The sequence below is a fragment of the Staurois parvus genome, unplaced genomic scaffold (genome assembly GCF_062004578.1).
Source record: "Staurois parvus isolate SC_StPar_1 unplaced genomic scaffold, SC_StPar_1.0 ptg000247l, whole genome shotgun sequence".
Lineage (NCBI taxonomy): Eukaryota > Metazoa > Chordata > Amphibia > Anura > Ranidae > Staurois > Staurois parvus.
In genome coordinates this window covers 702,496-725,358 of record NW_028318043.1, presented here as the reverse complement: position 1 = coordinate 725,358, position 22,863 = coordinate 702,496, and the positions used below count along the sequence as shown (strand labels likewise).

Sequence of the window (22,863 nt, the reverse complement as noted above, 5' to 3'; positions counted from 1 at the left end):
CACTCCAGACTGGTCAAACCATGTTTTTATGGAGCTGTTCAGTAGGGTAGAAGTCAGGGCTCTGTCAGAACCATTCAAGTTCCTTCACTCCAGACTGGTCAAACCAGGTCTTTATGGAGCTGTTCAGTAGGGTAGAGGTCAGGGCTCTGTGAAGGCCACTAAATTTCCTCCACATCAGGCTGGTCAAACTATGTCTTTATGGAGCTTGTCAGTAGGGTTGAGGCCAGGGATCTGTGAAGGCTACTCGAGTTCCTCCACACCAAACTGGTCAAACCAGGTTTTTATGGAGCTGTTCAGTAGGGTAGAAGTCAGGGCTCTGTGAGGGCCACTCAAGTTCCTCCACACCAGACTGGTCAAACTATGGATTAACTACAGCGCTGAGCATACTATTGGCGCTATATAAATCCTGTATAATAATAATAATGTCTTTATGGAGCTTGTCAGTAGGGTTGAGGTCAGGGATTTGTGCAGGCCACTCAAGTTCCTCCACATCAAACTGGTCAAACCATGTCTTTATGGAGCTGGCTTTGTACACAGAAGCACAGGTTATGCTGGAACAGAAAAGGGTCTTCTCCAAATTGTTACCACAGGGTTGGAACAGCACAGTTATCTACAGTGTTTTTGTATGATGTATCCTTCACTGGAAACACCAGAACCCAATCATTTGTAGTGGTGTCCACATACTGTTGATCATATCGTGTTCTTAACAGAATCTGTTAAAGGCAGAAGTTACAAATGGCTCTGGTGCATCTTTCCCTGAATTCCTCTCAACCCTTCCATGTGATTCTGATACATTAGAGTGACAGCCTTTGGGAACGGCTGCAGTTGCCTCAGTACAACACAGTTGCATGCTTACTTTGGGTTGGTCTCCAGAGGTAATGAAGTTTATTTATCAGAATTATTTTAAACATTTTGTTTTTAGGTACAAATAACTAGATGTGTAATATTGCTTCTCTTTAAATACTGACTCCGTTTTGTCATTAGAAAACACATATGACTTGATATGCTAACATGAAAACTGCAACATCCACCTGAAACATAATGCCTCTGGACAAGACGCTGAACCCGAGGAATTTAAGGTCCACTGGCTCCTGCTCTCCACACAATATGGCTTCAAATAACATGTTGGCACAGAGTATAAACATATCATATTTTGATGCTGAATAAACTATCTACAAAAAGGATGTAAACAAAAGCTGAGGCTTTCATGGCACCCATAAACAGCAGTTTTCCCCCAAAGTCCGAGGTTTCTTAGACGTCAGGACTCCTTATTGCTTGATACAGCAGTGAAATTAAAACTTTGCCTGAGCAATAATCTGCATTGTAAAAGTTCGCTCCGCTCCTCCACTAAAAAGTTGTGAAACTTTTCTTAAACAGTTTATATTGGGGATTTAAAACCCACATCCTCTGGGAATTCCGAAAGGATGTGGACTATGGAGGAAGCAGATGCTGACCTAGAAAGATGCAATATAAATTAATGATTTAATGAGAATGTCTGGAAGATTGTTTCCATATTTGTAGTTATTACATTTAGTGCTGTGTTTATTTTCTTTTTCTTGGAGTCAGCAGTTCAGAGCTTGAACCGCAGCTACCGTCCCTTCTACTTGCATGGCAAGTTACGTGGTCCTGCAGTGCAAATTGTCCTCAGTATAAAAAAAAAAATGTTGAGTCTATCGTTAGGTGGATCCACAGAATTCGCTGTGAACCGCCTTTACAACTTGTACTTCAAGTTATGACATGAGGTTGAGAAATTTGCTCTCTTCGGCCAATGTGGTCAGCATGGAGCTCATATCTCCGATTGCCATATTGCTCATCCCAACAGGGATGGAAGGGAAGGTCAATGAGTTTCTAGGAGTTGTGAGGCGAGATGAGTTTTGAGAGAGGCTCTGGAGAAGTCCTGGACTTAGAGTTCCCGACAAGAGGCTGGACTGATCCCCATCATCCATGATGGCATCAAAATCTATAGAAGGTGGAGGCTCTAGGCCTTGTGAGTCTACAGTACTGGTTACTTGGTTGACACCTGGAGATGGCATGGTGGAGACCTGCCTCATTGTAGTGTCCACTTCTGTGCTGAAATTGGCATTCTGCTCAAACATTTGTATTTGGCCAGAGTAATACAGTAAACCATCGTCCTTGCCATTCATGCAAGCAGTAGGTTCAGCTTCCTCATTGGTTCTTTTTGGGGTTGCCTCTGCTGTTTGTTGGCACGGGTTCTGCTCACTCGCTGACTGTGGGCTCCTCATGTAAGTTGGCTGATGCCCTGAGTGTATACTCCTCGGTCTGTTAGGAGGGTGAGGTGGAGGCCTTGGCTGAAGCATTACATTGCTTAATGGTTGTGTAGGCATGCTCATGTTGCTGTGTTGAGAAGGAAACAAATTCTGTTGGGTCTGGTTGGTGTAGGAATTTGTTCGGTGAAGGTTATCTTGATTTACATGGAAGTTATTTGAATAATTTTGAGTGTTTGCTCCATGCAGTATCTCGTGGTTGCCATTCTGTGCCATGTGTTGGTTACTCATGGAGTTTGTGATCTGTGGAGAGTGCATATGAAGCCCAGGTTTATTCAGCATGTTACTACAGGATGGTGGGAGCTGGTACTGACCTTCATTAACTGTCCTTGTGCTCATCATATGCTGAGCCTGGTTATAACCCAGTGGTTGGTTGAAATCGGAGTTGCTGTTTTGGCATGAATTTAGCTGTTGTTGCCTTTGCTGCATGTAGTTAAATCTTTGACCATTAACACTGCCATTTCTTGGCATCAGTTCTTGCTGTGTGACAGCCAAGTTACTTTGCCTTCCTTGGAACGGCTGCTGGTTGCAGTTCTGGTACTGACCAAAGTTCTGTTTCTGTGGTAAAACTGCCAAGTTCCCCTGTGTAAGTGGCAGTTTTGGCATATGGGTCGCAACATCTACAGTACCCGAGCTGACTTCATTCCATTGTACGGGCATGCTATTTTTCTCCATGTTGGAAGAGCCCTGAGTATCCCCAATCATTGGATAGTTTGTATGCGTGTCCACTCTAGACATCCTACACTGTGCCTGCGTTGACTGGTTGTAATTCTTTATACTGCTTTGGAAATTTGAAGGTTGGCTATTAAAATCAGAAGAGAGGTTACTGTTTTGGGATTTAATGTACTGTACAACATCATCTGGCAATACCAGGTCATCCTCCCCTCCTGGAATGTCTATGTCTGCTGAGATGGCTTCCATGATGACGTTCTCACTGATGCTGGGAGGCCGCGGAGAATACACGTGTCTGTGCAGGCTTCCATCTGAGCGTGTGTACTGCGGAACGGCAGCATTTCGTCTGTCCATCATTGGTGGAGGATGCAGTGTGTTCATACTGTTCATGCTGTGAAAACGTTGGACCCTTGGCAAATGCTGGGTGTCAATTCCTGCGGTTGTCCTCACTGGGTCACTGGCCCGTCTTGTGTTGTTTCCATGAACATCGTGCGGATACATTGGCATTGGACCATTACCGGTACCATCACTGCATCGTCTTGGGCCTGGGTGTTGTCTGAAGGAAGGCAAGGACAGTTCTGGCCCATCCAGAAGTGACATCTTGTTTCTCAAGCTCATTTTCTCCATATTGGGCAGAGGTGTCGGTGGAGGGCCACCTGTTGCCGCGGCATATTTGGCCTTCAAACGATATTGCTGAGCGGGAGTGAGGTTTAAAAAAGTTGGCAAGCCATTGTGTTGGCTGGCATCGCTAGACCTTCTTGATGCATCTGTAGATATGGGATCATAGGAGTCTGCAGAGCTGCCGTTGTGTTGTCGTCCCCCAAACTGCGATGCCTCGCTGGACCGGCGGCTGGAGAAATACGGGGAGATCCCTGAGGAGCGGCGGCTGGTGTACGCAGAGCTTATGGTGCTTGTGGCGCTGTCGCGCCTCTCGTTGAGCTGGTTCAGCATGGTGATGTCATTAAGGGTCAAGTCTGAGATTCTTGGGTTGGTCATCACACCGCTTGGGACACCAGTGTTATCAAGCAAAGAGCCTGAAAAAAAGAAAAAGACCAAATTAGCCTACTAGAAAGTCAGATTAAAAATTAGTAAGACAAGAAAGCAAGAATGTAAACTTTGATGTCACTAAAATTCTGTACAGTTTACTTAGAACCCAAAAAAGAAAAGGTTGGATTATGTGAAGGAGCTACTTATAACATTTACATGGTTGTGCGTAGAAGTTCTATAACCTTTACATCGAGGGGGTTTCATATTTCTGGAAGTATGTTGAACATCTTGGCGTTCAGACAATGTTGGCGATCCAACTCAAGCCAAAAATTTTTTTTTTTGAGTTTGTAAAGAGGGTAGAACGTTTATAACCTCGTTCAACACCTTATTGCTGCCCAATTGCCATTGGCACAATTTACTCTCACTTCCTGTTCCGGTGACATGCTATCACATGGACAGCAACCAACTGGAATCCTCTTTGATGGTGCCATAGACAGCAACAAAAGCATATTTATTAAGTTGAGTAGGGAAGGGTAGGTTTTTATGGCCCTCTATATCTTCCTGTACCATTGACACTTGCACTCTCATTTCTTGCTCTGGTGTCATTGGCGCAAGAGGTGAGTAGACCTCCCCAACCAGGACACAGAAAGGAGGGCTTGCAGGGGGACCCGAGAAGAGGAAGATCCAAGATGCTCTGTGCAAAACCACTGCACAGACCAGGTAAGTATAGACATGTTTGTTATTTTGCAAAAATAATAAAAAAAAAGAACCTTTAAAATTGCTTTAAAAGACACAAAGTTGGGCGTCCTTCAAAGTATCCATCCCAGTCCAGGGGCAGACTGACCATTTGAGCACTCGGGCGTTGCCCGAGGGCCCGGGGTCAGTAGGGGGCCCAATGAAATGCCCCTGGTACCTTTTTATAGGCTTTTTTGGGTGTGCTTTGAGTGTCGGCAAAGACACAGGGGTCCCTTGATCCCCTATTGCCCGGGGGCCCCATGAGCGATCAGTCCGCCCCTATCCCAGTTATATACCTTTCATATCATGCAGAGGGGCATGTATAAACGACTAGACCTAATATGGAAAATGGTATAAAAGCTATTGATCCTAGTCATAAGTATAGATTGGGGTGGTTGCCACCTATCTGTACAGCTTGTTGGCTGAATTCGATGGAGGGACACATCGGATACCTTCAGCTGCCATTGTGTTCTTGCTGGCTGTCCATTGTGTCCCTGTGCCATTAAGGAGGAATGGTCTTCCTCCAGGCAAACCTGCCCTTATTTAGCCACTGCTATATATACTCCAAATTGGAGACTCTCATAACTATAGATTTAGGACCACAGTATAAAGAGGAGCCTTGGCGTAGACACTGGCATCCACATATATTTGCAAATGTTTGCAACTAAAACCTCTGTTCTAACACAAACTGTTAGAAAGGGCCATGGTTTGGTCTGCAGGCTAGCTGCTAAGTGTGCTGGAGTTGGGCTTCTTTGTGACTAGAACAGCCTTCGCTCCTCTAGGATTGCTTTCCAGAAGATTTTAAGTGTGTCTGCAGGAATGTGAGGTCAAGTAATGACGTTGGGCAAGATGACCTGGCTGGTGGTTGGTGTACAAATGCATCCCTAAGGTCTTCAGTAGTGTTGAGGTCAGGGCTCTGTGAAGGCCACCTGAGTTCTGCAACAACAAACTGGTCTTTATGAAGCTGGCTTTGTGGCATAGTCATGCTGGAACAGAAAAGGACCTTCTCGAAACTGTTGAGCTTGTTGGACATTCTATTCCAAAAATACCATGGCCATTAATAAGGAGTTGACATCATTTTGTGGCTATACCAACCTCCACTCTTCTGGGAAGACTTTTCACAAGATCTTGGAGGTGTCTTGGAGGTGAGATCAAGTACTGCTATTGGATAAGAAGACCTAGATCACCATTGGCATTCCAATTTATCCCAAAGGTGTTCAGTAGGGTTGAGGTAGGAGCTTCATAAAGACCTCTCAAGTTCCTTCACACCAAACTGGTCAAACCATGTCTTTATTGAGTTGGCTTTGTACACGAACACACCAAATTGTTGCTACATGGTTGGAACAGCACAGTCATCTACAATGTCTTTCATGTGGTACCAAATTTGAATGGGGGTGTTCATATATGTTTGGCCGTATAGTGTATCTGACAGTCCTTGAACTAGCGTCTGCACTTCTGATTTGTGGCACATTTTTTTTTAATAAAAAGGACACAAAGATTGAGCACTGGTCACATAAAGACTTCCTACCAAGCTGGTGAGCCTTTTTGTAAGAAAACGGGTACCTCTGGGTGTCTAGATGTTTCTGTGAATATGGGGACAGAATGTAAGTTCTCTGTATACTGAAACTCCTCTGCTGATAGGCCTTTTAGGTGGCCATTTGTGGTTACAACCCTTTCTTTCCTGACACTTACCATTTCCAGATATGGCTGGAAGTTTGGTGTTCCTGGCAGGTGGAGCTGAGTTCATGAATGAACACGATTCCTTCAACGTCTTCAGTTTCTCTTTCTTGAGCTGTTCCAGTCTCTGCACCGTCGTGCCGCCTTGTCTCCTAAGCTGCAAGCCGACCATCGATGTACCGGACGTGACTGTGGAATCCACCACTGGGCCGGTGTCCTCCAAGCCAAAGAGGTCACCCAGGCCCCCCTCTCCATGCAGGCTCAACTCTACTCCGCTGTCAGTGTTGTTGGCGTTGCCAAGTGGAGATGGTTCACTACTGCATGACGACTGACCACCAGGGCTGGGCTGCATCTACAAGACAGAATGTGAATGGTTAAGTTGGTGAATGCAGGAAATAACCGGAGATTTAAAACTCAACTCCAAAACTTTAAGGAAGTGCTAGAACCTCTTTTAGGTATTGCGGTCTATGACCTTGTTGAGGAGATTTTGCCACACTTCCCGTCAGGATAGGATGTGAAGAGGAATATTTCCGACGCACACACATTTTTAGAAGGGTGGAGAAGGGTTAGAACTTCTAATAATATTTTTTTATTGCTGTATTTGCCTACCTGTTTCAGTGACAACTGAACCCTACACCATTTCTTGTATCCCGAAAATAAAATGGTTGGAGCTACGCACAGAAAACCACTACAGAACAAGAATGGACCCTAGTTTATTATAACTCAACCCCCAGGGAAAAAAAAAAAACCTTTATAGCTTGTTTTGTATAGGGCAGGGGACTCCAAACTTTACCAACAAACGGCTAGTTTACTGTCTTTCAGACTTTTGGGGGGCTGGATTGTGGTCAGTGGGGGTAGAAAATATCCCAGCATCAGTAAACAATGCCTCAGATGTGGTGTTCAGTAGCATAGTGCCTGTGGTTAGTAGTAGGAGGAATAGTGCCCCATGATTGGTGTCAGTGGGAGAAATAGTGCCCCATCATTGGTGTCAGTGGGAGGAATAGTGCCCCATCATTGGTGTCAGTGGGAGGAATAGTGCCCCATCATTGGTATCAGTGGGAGGAATAGTGCCCCATGATTGGTATCAGTGAGAGGAATAGTGCCCCATCATTAGTGTCAGTGGGAGGAATAGTGCCCCATCATTGGTGTCAGTGGGAGGAATAGTGCCCCATCATTGATTTTGCTGGGAGGAATAGTGCCCCATCTTAATATTAGAGGGGGGAATGGTGCCTCAAATCAGTGGGAGGGATAGTGCCCCATCATTGGTGTCAGTGGGAGGAATAGTGCCCCATCATTGGTATAAGTGGGAGGAATATTGCCCCCTCATTGGTATCAGTGGGAGGAATAGTGTCCCATCATTGGTGTCAGTGGGAGGAATAGTGTCCCATCATTGGTGTCAGTGGGAGGAATAGTGCCTCATCATTGGTATCAGTGGGAGGAATAGTGTCCCATCATTGGTGTCAGTGGGAGGAATAGTGCCCCATCATTGGTATCAGAGGGAGGAATAGTGCCCCATCATTGGTATCAGTGGGAGGAATAGTGTCCCATCATTGGTGTCAGTGGGAGGAATAGTGCCTCATCATTGGTATCAGTGGGAGGAATAGTGTCCCATCATTGGTGTCAGTGGGAGGAATAGTGCCCCATCATTGGTATCAGAGGGAGGAATAGTGCCCCATCATTGGTATCAGAGGGAGGAATAGTGCCCCATCATTGGTGTCAGTGGGAGGAATAGTGACCCATCATTGGTATCAGCGGGAGGAATGGTGCCCCATTATTGGTATCAGCGGGAGGAATAGTGCCCCATCATTGGTGTCAGTGGGAGGAATAGTGTCCCATCATTGGTGTCCGTGGGAGGAATAGTGCCCCATCATTGGTATCAGTGGGAGGAATAGTGCCCCATCATTGGTATCAGTGGGAGGAATAGTGTCCCATCATTGGTGTCAGTGGGAGGAATAGTGCCCCATCTTAATATTAGAGGGGGGAATGGTGCCTCAAATCAGGAGGAGGAATAGTGCCAATGGCCAGATTAAGTGTGCACATATGTGCACAGCCAACACGTTTCGGGGGTCAAAGAAATTCTCAAAAATATGTCTTAGTTTGCTGGTGCAGACACTGCTGGTCAGGAATCCTACTCCAACAATCAGCCCCCCTGCACAGATTCAAGCAGGAAAGCCTTTCTTTGAGTCCATTCAAGGTTCTCATTTTTAACTGAAACCCTGATGAAGGGTTTGACCCCCGAAACGCATTGGTTGTCTTTTAACATAAGATTATTAAATAAATTTGGACTCTTATTATTTGGTCTGGCGCTCCTTCCATATGTGCACACGTTTTCCTGGTAACCTGCTGGAGTACCCACAGTAGGGTGGCCTTTCCTATTGTGAGTGGCCTAGCCTGAGCCCCTGAGCTCTTCAAGTGTTTTTTTCCCCTCCTACCACCTTGCTTAGACTCATATCAAAGTCCCAACGCCTCTTGGATGCCCTTTTTTTCATTGGAATGGCCAGATTAAGATTGGTAGAAGCCATATCCAGCCCTTGGGTTGCAGTTTGAAGACCACTGGTGTAGGGGAAAAGAGGGAGTTTTACTTACCTGATCCTCCGCTTCCCCAACAGATTGTACACTCCCATGCTCTGGTGGTGTACTGTCTTCAGTGTCATCACGTCCAATGCAAGGCTATGGACCCTGCTTTGGTTTTGATGGCATAAGGACCCTAGACTGCCGGAGAATGGGGGGAGAAGAGGCTGGGGGATACTGGGGAGGAGTAGAGGATTGGGTAAGTAAATCTTTATTTTTTGATCCCCTAGTCCAAAACAATCCATTTACCCTTTGCCATTCAGGCACAGCCCCAGTGCAACGGATCATATTTTTGTTTGTTGGACTTAGAATTTAAACAAAACAAGTTTTATCCGTGTGACACAGACATATTTTATTTTGATGGTGTCAAGGTTGTCTAGGAAGACTTGACAGGCGGTACTGACTGTCAAACGTAGCATGCAGCTGTAGTGACAATGTATACTTAGCCGAGCTGCGCCATGTTATGTAGGCGGGCAGTTAGGGGTGGTAAAAACATGAATCGACTGGCTGTTTTTGGCTGTCCACCCATGTGAAAGCAGCCTTAAATGTACCTGATAGAATGTAAGCGTTCATCCCTAAAAGTTCCACTCCAAAAAGATAGAAAGTGCCTCTTCTGGGATCCAACAGGTTACACGGTGTCCACCTCTGCAGAGTCAGGCTTGGGAAGTTATTTACCATTTTTTGCATCCTCAATGGATTTGCAGAGAGGATTGTGTGAGTATCTACTGTAGGAAGTGAAGCCAAGGCTTGACTCATGGAGGTTCCGGGGAAGGACTGTAGGACACGGAGATCCAACAAGTTACAGGGTGTCCACCTCTGCAGAGTCAGGCTTGGGGAGTTATTTACCTTTTTTTGCATCCTCAATGGATCCTCAATGGATTCTCGGAGAGGATTGTGTGAGTATATACTGTAGGAAGTGAAGCCAAGGCTTGACTGTAGGACGCGGAGATCCAACAAGTTACAGGGTGTCACCGCTGCAGAGTCATGCTTGGGGAGATATTTACCTTTTTTTGCATCCTCAATGGATACTCAATGGATGCTCAGAGAGGAGTGTGTGAGTATCTACTGTAGGAAGTGAAGCCAAGACTTGACTCATGGAGGTTCCGGGGAAGGACTGTAGGACACGGAGATCCAACAAGCTACATGGTGTCCACCTCTGCAGAGTCAGGCTTGGGGAGTTATTTACCTTTTTTTGCATCCTCAATGGATTCTCGGAGAGGAGTGTGTGAGTATCTACTGTAGACAGTGAAGCCAAGGCTTGACTGTAGGACGCAGAGATCCAACAAGTTACATGGTGTCCACCTCTGCAGGGTCAGGCTTGGGGAGTTATTTACTTTTTTTTGCATTCTCAATGGATCCTCAATGGATTCTCAGAGAGGATTGTGTGAGTATCTACTGTAGGAAGTGAAGCCAAGGGTTGACTGTAGGACGCGGAGATCCAACAAGTTACAGGGTGTCCACCTCTGCAGAGTGAGGCTTGGGGAGATATTTACCTTTTTTTTGCATCCTCAATGGATCCTCAATGGATTCTCAGAGAGGATTGTGTGAGTATCTACTGTAGGAAGTGAAGCCAAGGCTTGACTGTAGGACGCGGAGATCCAACAAGTTACAGGGTGTCCACCTCTGCAGAGTCAGGCTTGGGGAGATATTTACCTTTTTTTTTGCATCCTCAATGGATCCTCAATGGATTCTCAGAGAGGATCGTGTGAGTATCTACTGTAGGAAGTGAAGCCAAGGCTTGACTCATGGAGGTTCTGGGGAAGGACTGTAGGATGTGGAGATCCAACAAGTTACATGGTGTCCACCTCTGCAGAGTCAGGCTTGGGGAGTTATATACTTTTTTTTGCATCCTCAATGGATTACCAATGGATTCTCAGAGAGGATTGTGTGAGTATCTACTGTAGACAGTGAAGCCAAGGCTTGACTGTAGGGCGCAGAGATCCAACAAGTTACATGGTGTCCATCTCTGTAGAGTCAGGCTTGAGGAATTATTTACCTTTTTTTGCATCCTCAATGGATCTTCAATGGATTCTCGGAGAGGATTGTGTGAGTATCTACTGTAGGAAGTGAAGCCAAGGTTTGACTCATGGAGGTTCCAGGGAAGGACTGTAGGATGTGGAGAACCAACAAGTTACAGGGCGTCCACCTCTGCAGAGTCAGGCTTGGGGAGTTATTTACCTTTTTTTGGATCCTCAGTGGATTCTCAGAGAGGATTGTGTGAGTATCTACTGTAGACAGTGAAGCCAAGGCTTGACTGTAGGACACAGACATCCAACAAGTTACATGGTGTCCACCTCTGCAGAGTGAGGCTTGGGGAGTTATTTACCTTTTTTTGCATCCTCAGTGGATTCTCGGAGAGGATCGTGCAAGTATCTACTGTGAAACCAAGGCTTGACTCATGGAGGGGCCGGGGAAGGACTGTAGGACGCAGAGATCGCTCCGATGTGGATGTTCCCAGAAACGCTAAGTGAACTTAGTTCCAATATTTCGGTGACACCATGGGGTATATTTACTAAAACTGGAGAGTGCAAAATCTGGTGCAGCTCTGCATAGAAACCAATCAGCTTCTAGATTCTATTGCCAAAGCTTCATTGAAAAAGCTGAAGTAAGAAGCTGATTGGCTCCCATGCACAGCTGCGCCAGATTCCGAAGTCTCCAATTTTAGTAAATCCCCCCCAATGTGATTTGTTGGATCCCAGAAGACATACTTTGTGTCTTTTTGGAGCAGAACTATTGGTGGGGATAAGACGCGCTGACATCCTGTAGGTTTAGCAACAAGAACCAGACAGAAGTCCTCCGACAAAGAGAATATTAGTCATGCAATACACAGAGAAGACCGTTCTCACCTTGATAAGGTCTGTCCTTTGGAAAGTGTTAGAAAGGCAAAAAGACAGACATGCGGTTAGTGAAGAAATAAAAGTGCAAAAGTCAAATGAATGAACATTACAGGCAGACAGACTACAGGCCGTGAATGCTATGAGGTCCGGGTAGGCAGCAGACGAACGATTCTTCTCCTTAGCAGGGTGGTCGCTCCTAGAATGTCCAATGATAACCTCTGCTGAGCGAATCTTTTTATATTTACTGCAGATACTCACATGGACTAGCAGCAGGCTGGATGGTGAGAAAATCAAATCCTCAGTAAAACAGCTTACTTCTATCCACTGAAGACTGAGGTCCCGGTCAGGGCTGCTGTTAGAAACCACGGGGCCCCATACAGCCAAACTGACAGGCCCCCCCCCCCAAGAAAACAAAGTTTACTAGACTTCAGTTGTGAATGAACACAGTGAGTGATTGTTACCGATCACTCATTGTGTTCATTCAGGAAAGGCCGAGGCTGGTAAATGTGAGGGAAGCGGACAGCACTGCAGGGCTAGGGGGGCACATAGGGGGGCCTGGACAGCAGAGGGAAATGCATGGTGATTGGTGAGGCGGGGGGGGGCAATTACTGGAACCGATCCCCTGGATGGCTCTCTCTGCAGCAACTCGGTACCGATCACTCATTGTGTTCATTCCGGAAAGGAAGAGGCTGGTAAATGTGAGGAAGGAGGGAAGCCAACAGCACTGTGGGGCTAGGGAGGCCTGGGCAGCAGAGTGAAATGCATGGTGATTGGTGAGGTGGGGGGGGCGGGGCAATTACTGGAACCGATCCCCTGGATGGCTCTCTCTGCAGTAACTCGGTATCGATCACTCATTGTGTTCATTCAGGAAAGGAAGAGGCTGGTAAATGTGAGGAGGGAAGCTGACAACACTGCAGGGTTAGGGGGGCACATAGGGGGGCCTGGGCAGCAGAGGAAATGCATGGTGATTGGTGAGGCGGGGGGGGGCATTACTGGAACCGATCCCCTGGATGGCTCTCTCTGCAGCAACTCGGTACCAATCACTCATTGTGTTCATTCTGGAAAGGAAGAGGCTGGTAAATGTGAGGAAGGAGGGAAGCCGACAGCACTGCGGGGCTAGGGAGACCTGGGCAGCAGAGGGAAATGCATGGTGATTGGTGAGGTGGGGGGGGGGCAATTACTGGAACCGATCCCCTGGATGGCTCTCTCTGCAGTAACTCGGTATTGATCACTCATTGAGTTCAGTCAGGAAAGGAAGAGGCTGGTAAATGTGAGGAGAGAAGCCGACAGCCCTGCGGGGCTAGGGGGGCCTGGGAAAATGCATGGTGATTGGTGATGTGGGGGGGGGGGAATTACTGGAACCGATCCCCTGGATGGCTCTCTCTGCAGCAACTGAAAGCCAGGTTTCAGCTGCTGCAGAGAAAGCCATACATGTTCCAGCAATCCCCCCCTCCCATCATGGTGATCACCCTCCCTGCCCACATCTGATTCACCCAGCTGCCTGTGCCCCCCTGCTGGCCTGGGCCCCGTACAGGAGGACCGGTGGTACCCCCATATCCACAGCCCTGGCTACAAGCGGCACTGACAGTCATCTTCCTGCAGTCCCCAGAGACCACATAGGATTTGGTCGCCGCCTGACATGTCAGGGAAGAACATTTTTACTGCCGACATCTATTTCCATACTACACGACCGTGTTCATGGAACATCATATGTAACATTTGTGGGACATCCGCAGAGCTGATATTCGGAGTAAACGATTTGCGGTCCCGGCATGGATGTGTCCCCATCATTATGTAGGGAGCTATTAATGCCGAGATGAAACATCAACGGCGTTTCTGCGGCGGAGGACCGTGGATGACGAGTCAGCACTAAGCAAGGAGTTAATTTGCTGACAAATCACCCCTCCGGCACCGCTCAGTCCCGCTGCTTAATGTGCAGAGAAGTTAATGCCGACATTAGCGTTCCTTTCCCCGATATCCCCCCCCTATGTACTAAACTTTACAGCACAGGGCAGTGCGGGCCGTAAATACACATTTCAGGAGGATCGCCGCTGACGGCTTTACAGGCTGCAGTTTGCAGAAATGGGTTTAACTTGTCACAGTCCTGAGGATCGGGATGTATATATGATCCGGTATATGTGTGCTATATACTGAGGACTGCACCTCCTCACCAGGAATGTAGAAAGATTAGTTCACAGGTACAGGGCCGCACCTAGCCAATCCGATCAGGTGGGGGGGGGGGGCGGAAAAACAATTCAGGGGGCACAATGTCAACACTGTGTGCGAGTCACTGACTGACTGTCACCACCTGGGAACCACTATTATGTATTAGGTGGTCATTAGATCAGGGTGGTTAAACAAAACCTGTGTCCTATTAGAGTCCCCCTTTCATCAGGCGTCCCCATCAGAGTGCCCCCTTACATCAGGATCCCTATCAGAGTACCCTCTTTCATCAAGTGTCCCAATCTAAGTGCCCCTTATATCAGGTGTGCCCATCTGAGTGTCCCCTTGCACTGGGTCTCCTCATCAGAGTGCTCCGAACACCAGGTGTGCCCATCTGAGTGCCCTCTTACATCAGAGTGCCCCCTTATATCAGGATCCCCATCAGAGTGCCTCTTACATCAGGGCCTCCATAAGACTGCCCCCCTTACATCAGATGTCCCCATCAAGAGTGCCCCCTTACATCAGGATCCCCATCAGAGTGCCCTCCTTACATTAGGTGTCCTCATCAGAGTGCCCCCTTACATCAGGATCCCCATCAAAGTGCCCCCTTACATCAGGTGTCCCCTTAAGAGTGCTTCATTATATTAGGTGTCCCCATAAGAGTGCCCCATTACATCAGTTGTCCCCATCAGAGTTCCCCCTTACATCAGGATCCCCATCAGAGTGTCCCCTCCCCATCAGAGTGCCCCCTTACATCAGGATCCCCATCAGAGTTCCCCCTTACATCAGGATCCCCATCAGAGTGTCCCCTCCCCATCAGAGTGTCCCCTTACATCGGGATCCCCATCAGAGTTCCCCCTTACATCAGGATCCCCATCAGAGTGTCCCCTCCCCATCAGAGTGTCCCCTTACATCGGGATCCCCATCAGAGTTCCCCCTTACATCAGGATCCCCATCAGAGTGTCCCCTCCCCATCAGAGTGTCCCCTTACATCAGGATCCCCATCAGAGTTCCCCCTTACATCAGGATCCCCATCAGAGTATCCCCTTACATCAGGTGTCCCCTCCCCATCAGAGTGTCCCCTTACATCAGGATCCCCATCAGAGTTCCCCCTTACATCAGGACCCCCATCAGAGTGCCCTCCTTACATTAGGTGTCCTCATCAGAGTGCCCCACTTACATCAGGATCCCCATAAGAGTTCCCCCTTACATCAGGTGTCCCCATAAGAGTGCTCCATTATATTAGGTGTCCCCATAAGAGTGACCCATTACATTAGGTGTCCTCATCAGAGTACCCCCTTACATCAGGATCCCCATCAGAGTGCCCCCTTACATCAGGTGCCCCCATCAGACTGCCCCCTTACATCAGGATCTCCATCAGAGTGTCCTCCTTACAGTTGGTGTTCCCATCAGAGTGCTACCTTAAATCAGGATTCCCATCAGAGTGTCCCCTTACATCAGGTGTCCCCTCCCCATCAGAGTGTTCCCTTACATCAGGATCCCCATCAGAGTTTCCCCTTACATCAGGATCCCCATCAGAGTGCCCTCCTTACAATTGGTGTTCCCATCAGAGTGCCCGCTTACATCAGGGTACCGATAAGAGTCCCCCCCCTTAACATCAGGTGTCCCCATCATAGTGCCACCTTACCTCAGGATCCCCATCAGAGTGCCCCCTTACATCAGGATCCCCATCAGAGTGCCCCCTTACATCAGGATCCAAATCAGAGTGCCCCCTTACATTAGCATTCCCAATAGAGCCCCTCCTTAAATCAATAGTACTCAGAGTGTCCCATTACATATGATTAGTTACCCCATCAGAGTGCCCCCTTACATTACATGTTCCCATCAGAGTGCCCCCTTACATCAACTGGCTCATGAATCAGTGGATGTGCTCTCAGAGACCTGGGGAGGGCACAAATAAAATCTTGGGGGGTGTAGCCTACCCTATCAACCCCCTAGATCTGGCCCTGAACAATAATAGTTGGAGATATCAAATGATCACACTAGCTGTGTATTCAGAGCCTTTGGCCTTTATAGACCGGATACATCCTAAATATAGAGCCATTCATCCAACTGTACACTTTACAGCACCACTGGTGGAGGACTCTTTCAACCCTTTTGATCTTCTCTCGATACCCTTAAGCCCCTTTGACACAAGCAGCAAGGAGGTGGTAAAAACAGGTGGCTGAATATGGGTTTACTGCCCCATGACCACCCACCTAAAACATAACTCAAAGCCGGAAGGGGGTACTGCAAGGTAATGCAGCTTGTTGAGCTGATAGGCGGCAACACCGTTCAAACTCACCTATTCAAACCAAATTAAACCTTGCCAATACCACCAGCCAAATACTGGCCAGTGAAAACAAAACTCTGAACGTACTTTTACCTGTGATTGGCCGGTCAGTGATATGATCTTCTCCATCCAGATCAATAATACAACCTTCAGTCCCTCCCCTCATGCCGGGGTACAAGGTGTAATCCTGGACTCCCATCTGTCCTTTCAGCCCCAAATCCAATCACTGTCTAAATCTTGTAGACTTCACCTCCGCAACATCTCCAACCTCTGCAACATCTCCAACCTCTGCAACATCTCCAACCTCTGCAACATCTCCAACCTCCGCAACATCTCCAACCTCCGCAACATCTCCAATCTCCGCAACATCTCCAACCTCCGCAACATCTCCAACCTCCGCAACATCTCCAACCTCCGCAACATCTCCAACCTCCGCAACATCTCCAACCCCTGCAGCATCTCCAACCTCCGCAACATCTCCAAGATACGCCTGTTCTTAACCACCGAAACCACCAAGCAACTTATTCCCTCCCTGGTTATCTCTCGCCTTGACTATTGTAACTCCCTCCTCATTGGCTGGCCTCATCACCGGCTATCCCGTCTTCAGTCTATCATGAATGCTGCTGCCAGGCTCATCCACCTTACTAATCGTTCTGTATCTGTCACCCCTCTCTGCCAATCCCTCCACTGGCCTCCACTCAGTGTCCTCCACCCCTCTCTGCCAATCCCTCCACTGGTCTCCACTCAATGTCCTCCACCCCTCTCTACCAATCCCTCCACTGGCCTCCATCCCTCTCTATCAATCACTCCACTGTACTCCATCGCTCTCTGCCAATCCCTCCATTGGCTTCCATTCAGTGTCCTCCACCCCTCTCTGGCAATCCCTCCACTGGTTTCCACTCAATGTCCTCCAACTCTCTCTACCAATCCCTCTACTGGTCTCCAACTCAGTGTCCTCCACCCCTCTCTACCAATCCCTCCATTGGCTTCCATTCAGTGTCCTCCACCCCTCTTTGCCAATCCCTCCACTGGCATCCATCCCTCTCTACAAATCACTCCACTGTACTCCATCCCTCTCTGCCAATCCCTCCACTGGTCTCCAACTCAGTGTCCTCCACCCCTCTCTACCAATCCCTCCATTGGCCTCCATTCAGTATCCTCCATTCCTCTCTGCCAATCCCTCCACTGGCCTTTCATTCTGCCAATCCCTCCACTGGCCTCCTTTCAGTATCCTCCACCCCTCTCTGCCAATCCCTCCACTGGCCCCCACTCAGTGTCCTCCACCCCTCTCAGCCAATCCCGCAACTGACCTTCACTCAGTGTCCACCATCCCTCTCTTCCAATCCCTCCACTGGCCCCAATTCAGTGTCCTCCACCCCTCTCAGCCAATCTCTCCACTGGCCTTCCCATTGCCCAATGAATACAATTCAAAACATCAACAATAATATACAACATCTCCGCCCCAAATTACATCACCAATCTTGTTTCCAAATATCACCCAAACCGTCCTCTTTGCTCCTCGCACGACCTCCTGCTCTCCAGCTCCCTCATCCCCTCCTCCCATGCTTGCCTCCAGGACTTCTCCAGAGCTTCCCCCATCCTCTGGAACTCTCTACCCCAATTTATCAGACTATCGCCTACTCTGCCCACTATCGCGGTCTCTGAAAACCTATCTCTTCAGGGAAGCCTATGCTGCCCTCAGCTAAAAATGGAATCTTCTATTCCTCCTACCAGCCCATCCCCTGCAGTTACTACCTTTTGTACCACCAGCCCCCCCCCCCTCCTAGATTGTAAGCTCCCAGGATCAGGCCCTCCTATCCCTCTTGTACTGAACTGTATTGTTGCTGTATTGTCTCCCGTTATATTGTAAAGCGCTGAGCAAACTGTTGGCGCCATAAATCCTGAATAATAATAATAATGATACGAACAAAGCTGAGCTACGTACCATGCTATCCTCGGTCTTGATTGTCCTGGTATGGAAGGAGTCCTCCCGGCCTCTAGGGGCGTTGTTTGTCTCTGTGTGTTCTGTGGCCAGCCTATTACCGCCTTCGCTGTCCCCGTTCTCCCTCGGCGCCGGTTTCGGGAGGACGTCGTTGCGCTGTTTCTTTGTAATGTGGGCCTCGGGCCCGTGGACGGTCTTCACGTGCTTCCTCAGGGAACTGGGGTCCGTGTACCGCTTTGTGCAGCCCGGGATCTTACAAATATACGGTTTCTAGAAAAAAAATATGGAGAGAAAATGAGCGGAAAACCGCCAAAGTATAAAAACGGTTTAAGATGTCAGAATTATCATCTTTCACTGATCGAATAATCAACTTGTATAAACTGAGTGAGCCGGAACAAAGTTCAGAGAGCCCAAAAATACTTTCAAAACTTTAGTGGACTCCACTGGGGGGTCCAGCAAGACCCCACAGTTGCTGGTGAGCTACCTCTGGGACCGTGGACCATCCATTGAATTACAACAAAGGCCCCTTTCACATTCCATATGTCCGTCTATGGATAATTGGTGTCAGTGGGAGGAATAGTGTTCCATCATTGGTGTCAGTGGGAGAAATAGTGTCCCATCATTGGTGTCAGTGGGAGGAATAGTGCCCCATCATTGGTATCAGTGGGAGGAATAGTGTCCCATCATTGGTGTCAGTGGGAGGAATAGTGCCCCATCATTGGTGTCAGTGGGAGGAATAGTGCGCCATCATTGGTATCAGTGGGAGGAATAGTGTCCCATCATTGGTGTCAGTGGGAGGAATAGTGCCCCATCATTGGTGTCAGTGGGAGGAATGGTGCCCAATCAGTGTCAGTGGGAGGAATAGTGCCCCATCATTGGTGTCAGTGGGAGGAATAGTGCCCCATCATTGGTGGCAGTGGGAGGAATAGTGTCCCATCATTGGTGTCAGTGGGAGAAATAGTGCGCCATCATTGGTATCAGTGGGAGGAATAGTGCCCCATCATTGGTGTCAGTGGGAGGAATAGTGCCCCATCATTGGTGTCAGTGGGAGGAATAGTGCCCCATCATTGGTGTCAGTGGGAGGAATAGTGCCCCATCATTGGTGTCAGTGGGAGGAATAGTGTCCCACCATTGGTGTCAGTGGGAGGAATAGTGCCCCATCATTGGTGTCAGTGGGAGGAATGGTGCCCAATCAGTGTCAGTGGGAGGAATAGTGCCCCATCATTGGTGTCAGTGGGAGGAATAGTGCCCCATCATTGGTGTCAGTGGGAGGAATAGTGCCCATTCATTGGTGTCAGTGGGAGGAATAGTGCCCATTCATTGGTGTCAGTGGGAGGAATGATGCCCCATCATTGGTGTCAGTGGGAGGAATAGTGCCCCATCATTGGTATCAGTGGGAGGAATAGTGCTCCATCATTGGTATCAGTGGGAGGAATAGTGCCCCATCATTGGTATCAGTGGGAGGAATGGTGCCCCATCATTGGTGTCAGTGGGAGGAATAGTGCCCCATCATTGGTATCAGTGGGAAGAATAGTGCCCCATCATTGGTATCAGTGGGAGGAATGGTGCCCCATCATTGGTGTCAGTGGGAGGAATGGTGCCCCATCATTGGTGTCAGTGGGAGGAATAGTGTCCCACCATTGGTGTCAGTGGGAGGAATAGTGCCCCATCATTGGTGTCAGTGGGAGGAATAGTGCTCCAATCATTGGTGTCAGTGGGAGGAATAGTGTCCCATCATTGGTGTCAGTGGAAGGAATAGTGCCCCATCATTGGTATTAGTGGGGGGAATAGTGCTCCAATCATTGGTGTCAGTGGGAGGAATACTGTCCCATCATTGGTGTCAGTGGGAGGAATAGTGCCCCATCATTGATATCAGTGGGAGGAATAGTGCCCCATCATTGGTGTCAGTGGGAGGAATAGTGCCCCATCATTGATATCAGTGGGAGGAATAGTGCCCCATCATTGGTATCAGTGGGAGGAATAGTGCCCCATCATTGGTATCAGTGGGAGAAATAGTGCCCCATCATTGGTGTCAGTGGGAGGAATAGTGCCCCATCATTGGTGTCAGTGGGAGGAATAGTGCCCCATCATTGGTATCAGTGGAAGGAATAGTGCCCCATCATTGGTGTCAGTGGGAGGAATAGTGTCCCATCATTGGTGTCAGTGGGAGGAATAGCGCCCCATCATTGGTATCAGTGGGAGGAATAGCGCCCCATCATTGGTATCAGTGGGAGGAATAGTGCCCCATCATTGGTGTCAGTGGGAGGAATAGTGCCCCATCATTGGTGTCAGTGGGAGGAATAGTGTCCCATTGTTGGTGTCAGTGGAGGGAATAGTGCCCGATCATTGGTGTCAGTGGGAGGAATAGTGCCCCATCATTGATGTCAGGGGGAGGAATAGCGCCCCATCATTGATGTCAGTGGGAGGAATAGTGCGCCATTTTTGGTGTCAGTGGAAGGGATAGTGCCTCGTATCAGTGGAGTGGCCCAAGGGCCAGATAAAAGCAAGCAAAGGGCCACATCCAGCCCGCGGGCCACAGTTTGGAGACCCCTGGACTAGCTGATGTAAATGGATGATCATCCGTTTACATCTGTTAATGTTCGTATCAGGGGCGGACTGACCATTAGGACACTCGGTGCTGCCCGAGGGCCCGGAGTCAGTAGGGGGCCCCATGAGATGCCCCTAGTACCTTTCATAGGCTTTTTTGGATGTGGTTTGAGTGTGGATGAGGACACAGGGGCCCCATGATCCCCTATTGCCCAGGGGCCCCATGAGTTGTCAGTCCGCCCCTGGTCCGTATCCGTTCACATCTGTTTTTTTTTTAACGGAAGAAAACCCTATTTTTCTTCTGTAAAAAAAATGTGACTGAACTGATGAAAAAAATGGGACGCCCCATGGGAAAGGACCCTCGGGTTCTACATGACAAAGATTTTTGGACCCCGGGTCTCCTAGTTACAATAAATAATAATATAAACTATATCACAATAAATCACCAATTTTATTAATTGGTACAAAAGACATAAAATACCGTAAAAAGATACAATATTATAAAGCTGATTCGTGATAATTCCATATTATATTTCATATCCAGTTACAATATTTCCAGGGTGGAGGCGTGAGTCGGTTACAAATGCATCCTGAATCGTGAATTGATCTTTGCAATACTGAAATTTGATTGCAGATAACATGTAAACATTCACAGTGCAGGGAGGAAAAAGTATGTGAGGCCCTAGCTTAATGACTTCTCCCAGAGCTAATTGGAGCCAGGAGTGAGCCAACCTTGACTCCAATCAGTGTGATGATATTGGATGTGTTGCTGACAGCTGTCCTGCCCTTAAAAAACACACACCTGTTTTGGGTTTACTGGTTTCAAGAAGCACTGTCTGATGTGAACCATGCCTCGCAGAAAAGAGCTCTCAGAAGACCTACGATCAAGAATTGTTGACTTGCATGAAGCTGGAAAGGGTTACAAAAGTATCTCCTTGAGCCTTGATGTTCATGTGTCCACGGTAAGACAGACTGTCTACAAATGGAGAAAGTTTAGCACTGTTGATACTCTCCCTAGGCGTGGTTGTCCTGTCAAAATGACTGCAAGAGCACAGCGCAGAATGCCGCATGAGGTAAAGAAGAATCCCAGAGTGTCAGCTAAAGACCTACAGAAATCTCTGGCACATGCTAACATTTTTGTTGACACATCTACAATAAGGAAAACATGAAACAAGAATGGAGTACATGGGAGGACACCACGGAGGAAGCCATTGCTGTCCAAAAAGAATATTGCAGCACGTTTGAAGTTTGCAAAAGAGCACCTGGATGTTCCACAGCACTACTGGCAAAATATACTGTGGACAGATGAAACCAAGATTGAGTTGTTTGGGAAGAACACACAACACTATGTGTGGAGAAAAAAAGGCCCAGCACACCAACATCAAAACCTCATCCCCACTGTGAAACATGGCGGAGGGAGCATCATGGTTTGGGGCTGCTTTGCTGCCTCAGGGCCTGGACGGATTGTTGTCATTGATGGGAAACTGAATTCCAGAGTTTATCAAGACATTTTGCAGGAAAACATACGACCATCTGTCCGCCAACTGAAGCTCCGCAGAGGATGGGTGATGCAACAGGAAAATGACCCAAAACATACAAGTCATTCAACAAAACAATGGCTGCAACAGCACAGAATACGCCTTCTGGAGTGGCCCAGTCAGAGTCCTGACCTCAAACCGATTGAAATGCTGTGGCATGACCTTAAGAGAGCGATTCACACCAGACATCCCAAGAATATTGCTACACTGAAACAGTTTTGTGAAGAGGAGTGGTCCAAAATGACTCCAGATCGTTGTGCAGGTCTGATCTGCAACTACAGGAAACGTTTGGTTGAGGTTATTGCTGCCAAAGGAGGGTCAACCAGGTATTAAGTCCAAAGGTTCACAGACTTTTTCCTCCCTGCACTGTGAATGTTTACATGTTATGTGCAATTAAACCATGGCAACATCTAATGTTTGTGTAGTATTATGTTCAGCAGACTGTGTTCTTCTATTGTTGTGACTTAGATGACGTTCAGAGCACATTTTATGCCCAATTCATGCAAAACTCCACGTAATCCCAAGGGGTTCACATACTTTTTCTTGCAACTGTATATAGATTGGAGGATCATAAATACCCATTTATAACCAAATCACGCCTGGACCCTGGAAATAT

At 47.9% G+C, this 22,863-nt stretch overlaps 1 protein-coding gene across 1 annotated transcript in view; it reads right to left on the bottom strand.

Annotated features, from left to right (window-relative positions):
* Positions 1 to 862: 862 nt before the first annotated feature.
* The window catches only part of GLI2 (GLI family zinc finger 2), a 246,406-nt gene continuing 224,405 nt past the window's right edge, over positions 863 to 22,863 (bottom strand). Inside the window, exons 12-14 of the mRNA XM_089680618.1 lie at positions 18,166 to 18,432; positions 6,372 to 6,708; positions 863 to 3,991 (exon numbers count right to left, since the gene is read on the bottom strand). Coding sequence (XP_089536744.1) covers positions 1,731 to 3,991; positions 6,372 to 6,708; positions 18,166 to 18,432 — 2,865 coding nt within the window. The 3' untranslated portion in view covers positions 863 to 1,730. The remainder of the gene's footprint in view (positions 3,992 to 6,371; positions 6,709 to 18,165; positions 18,433 to 22,863) is intronic.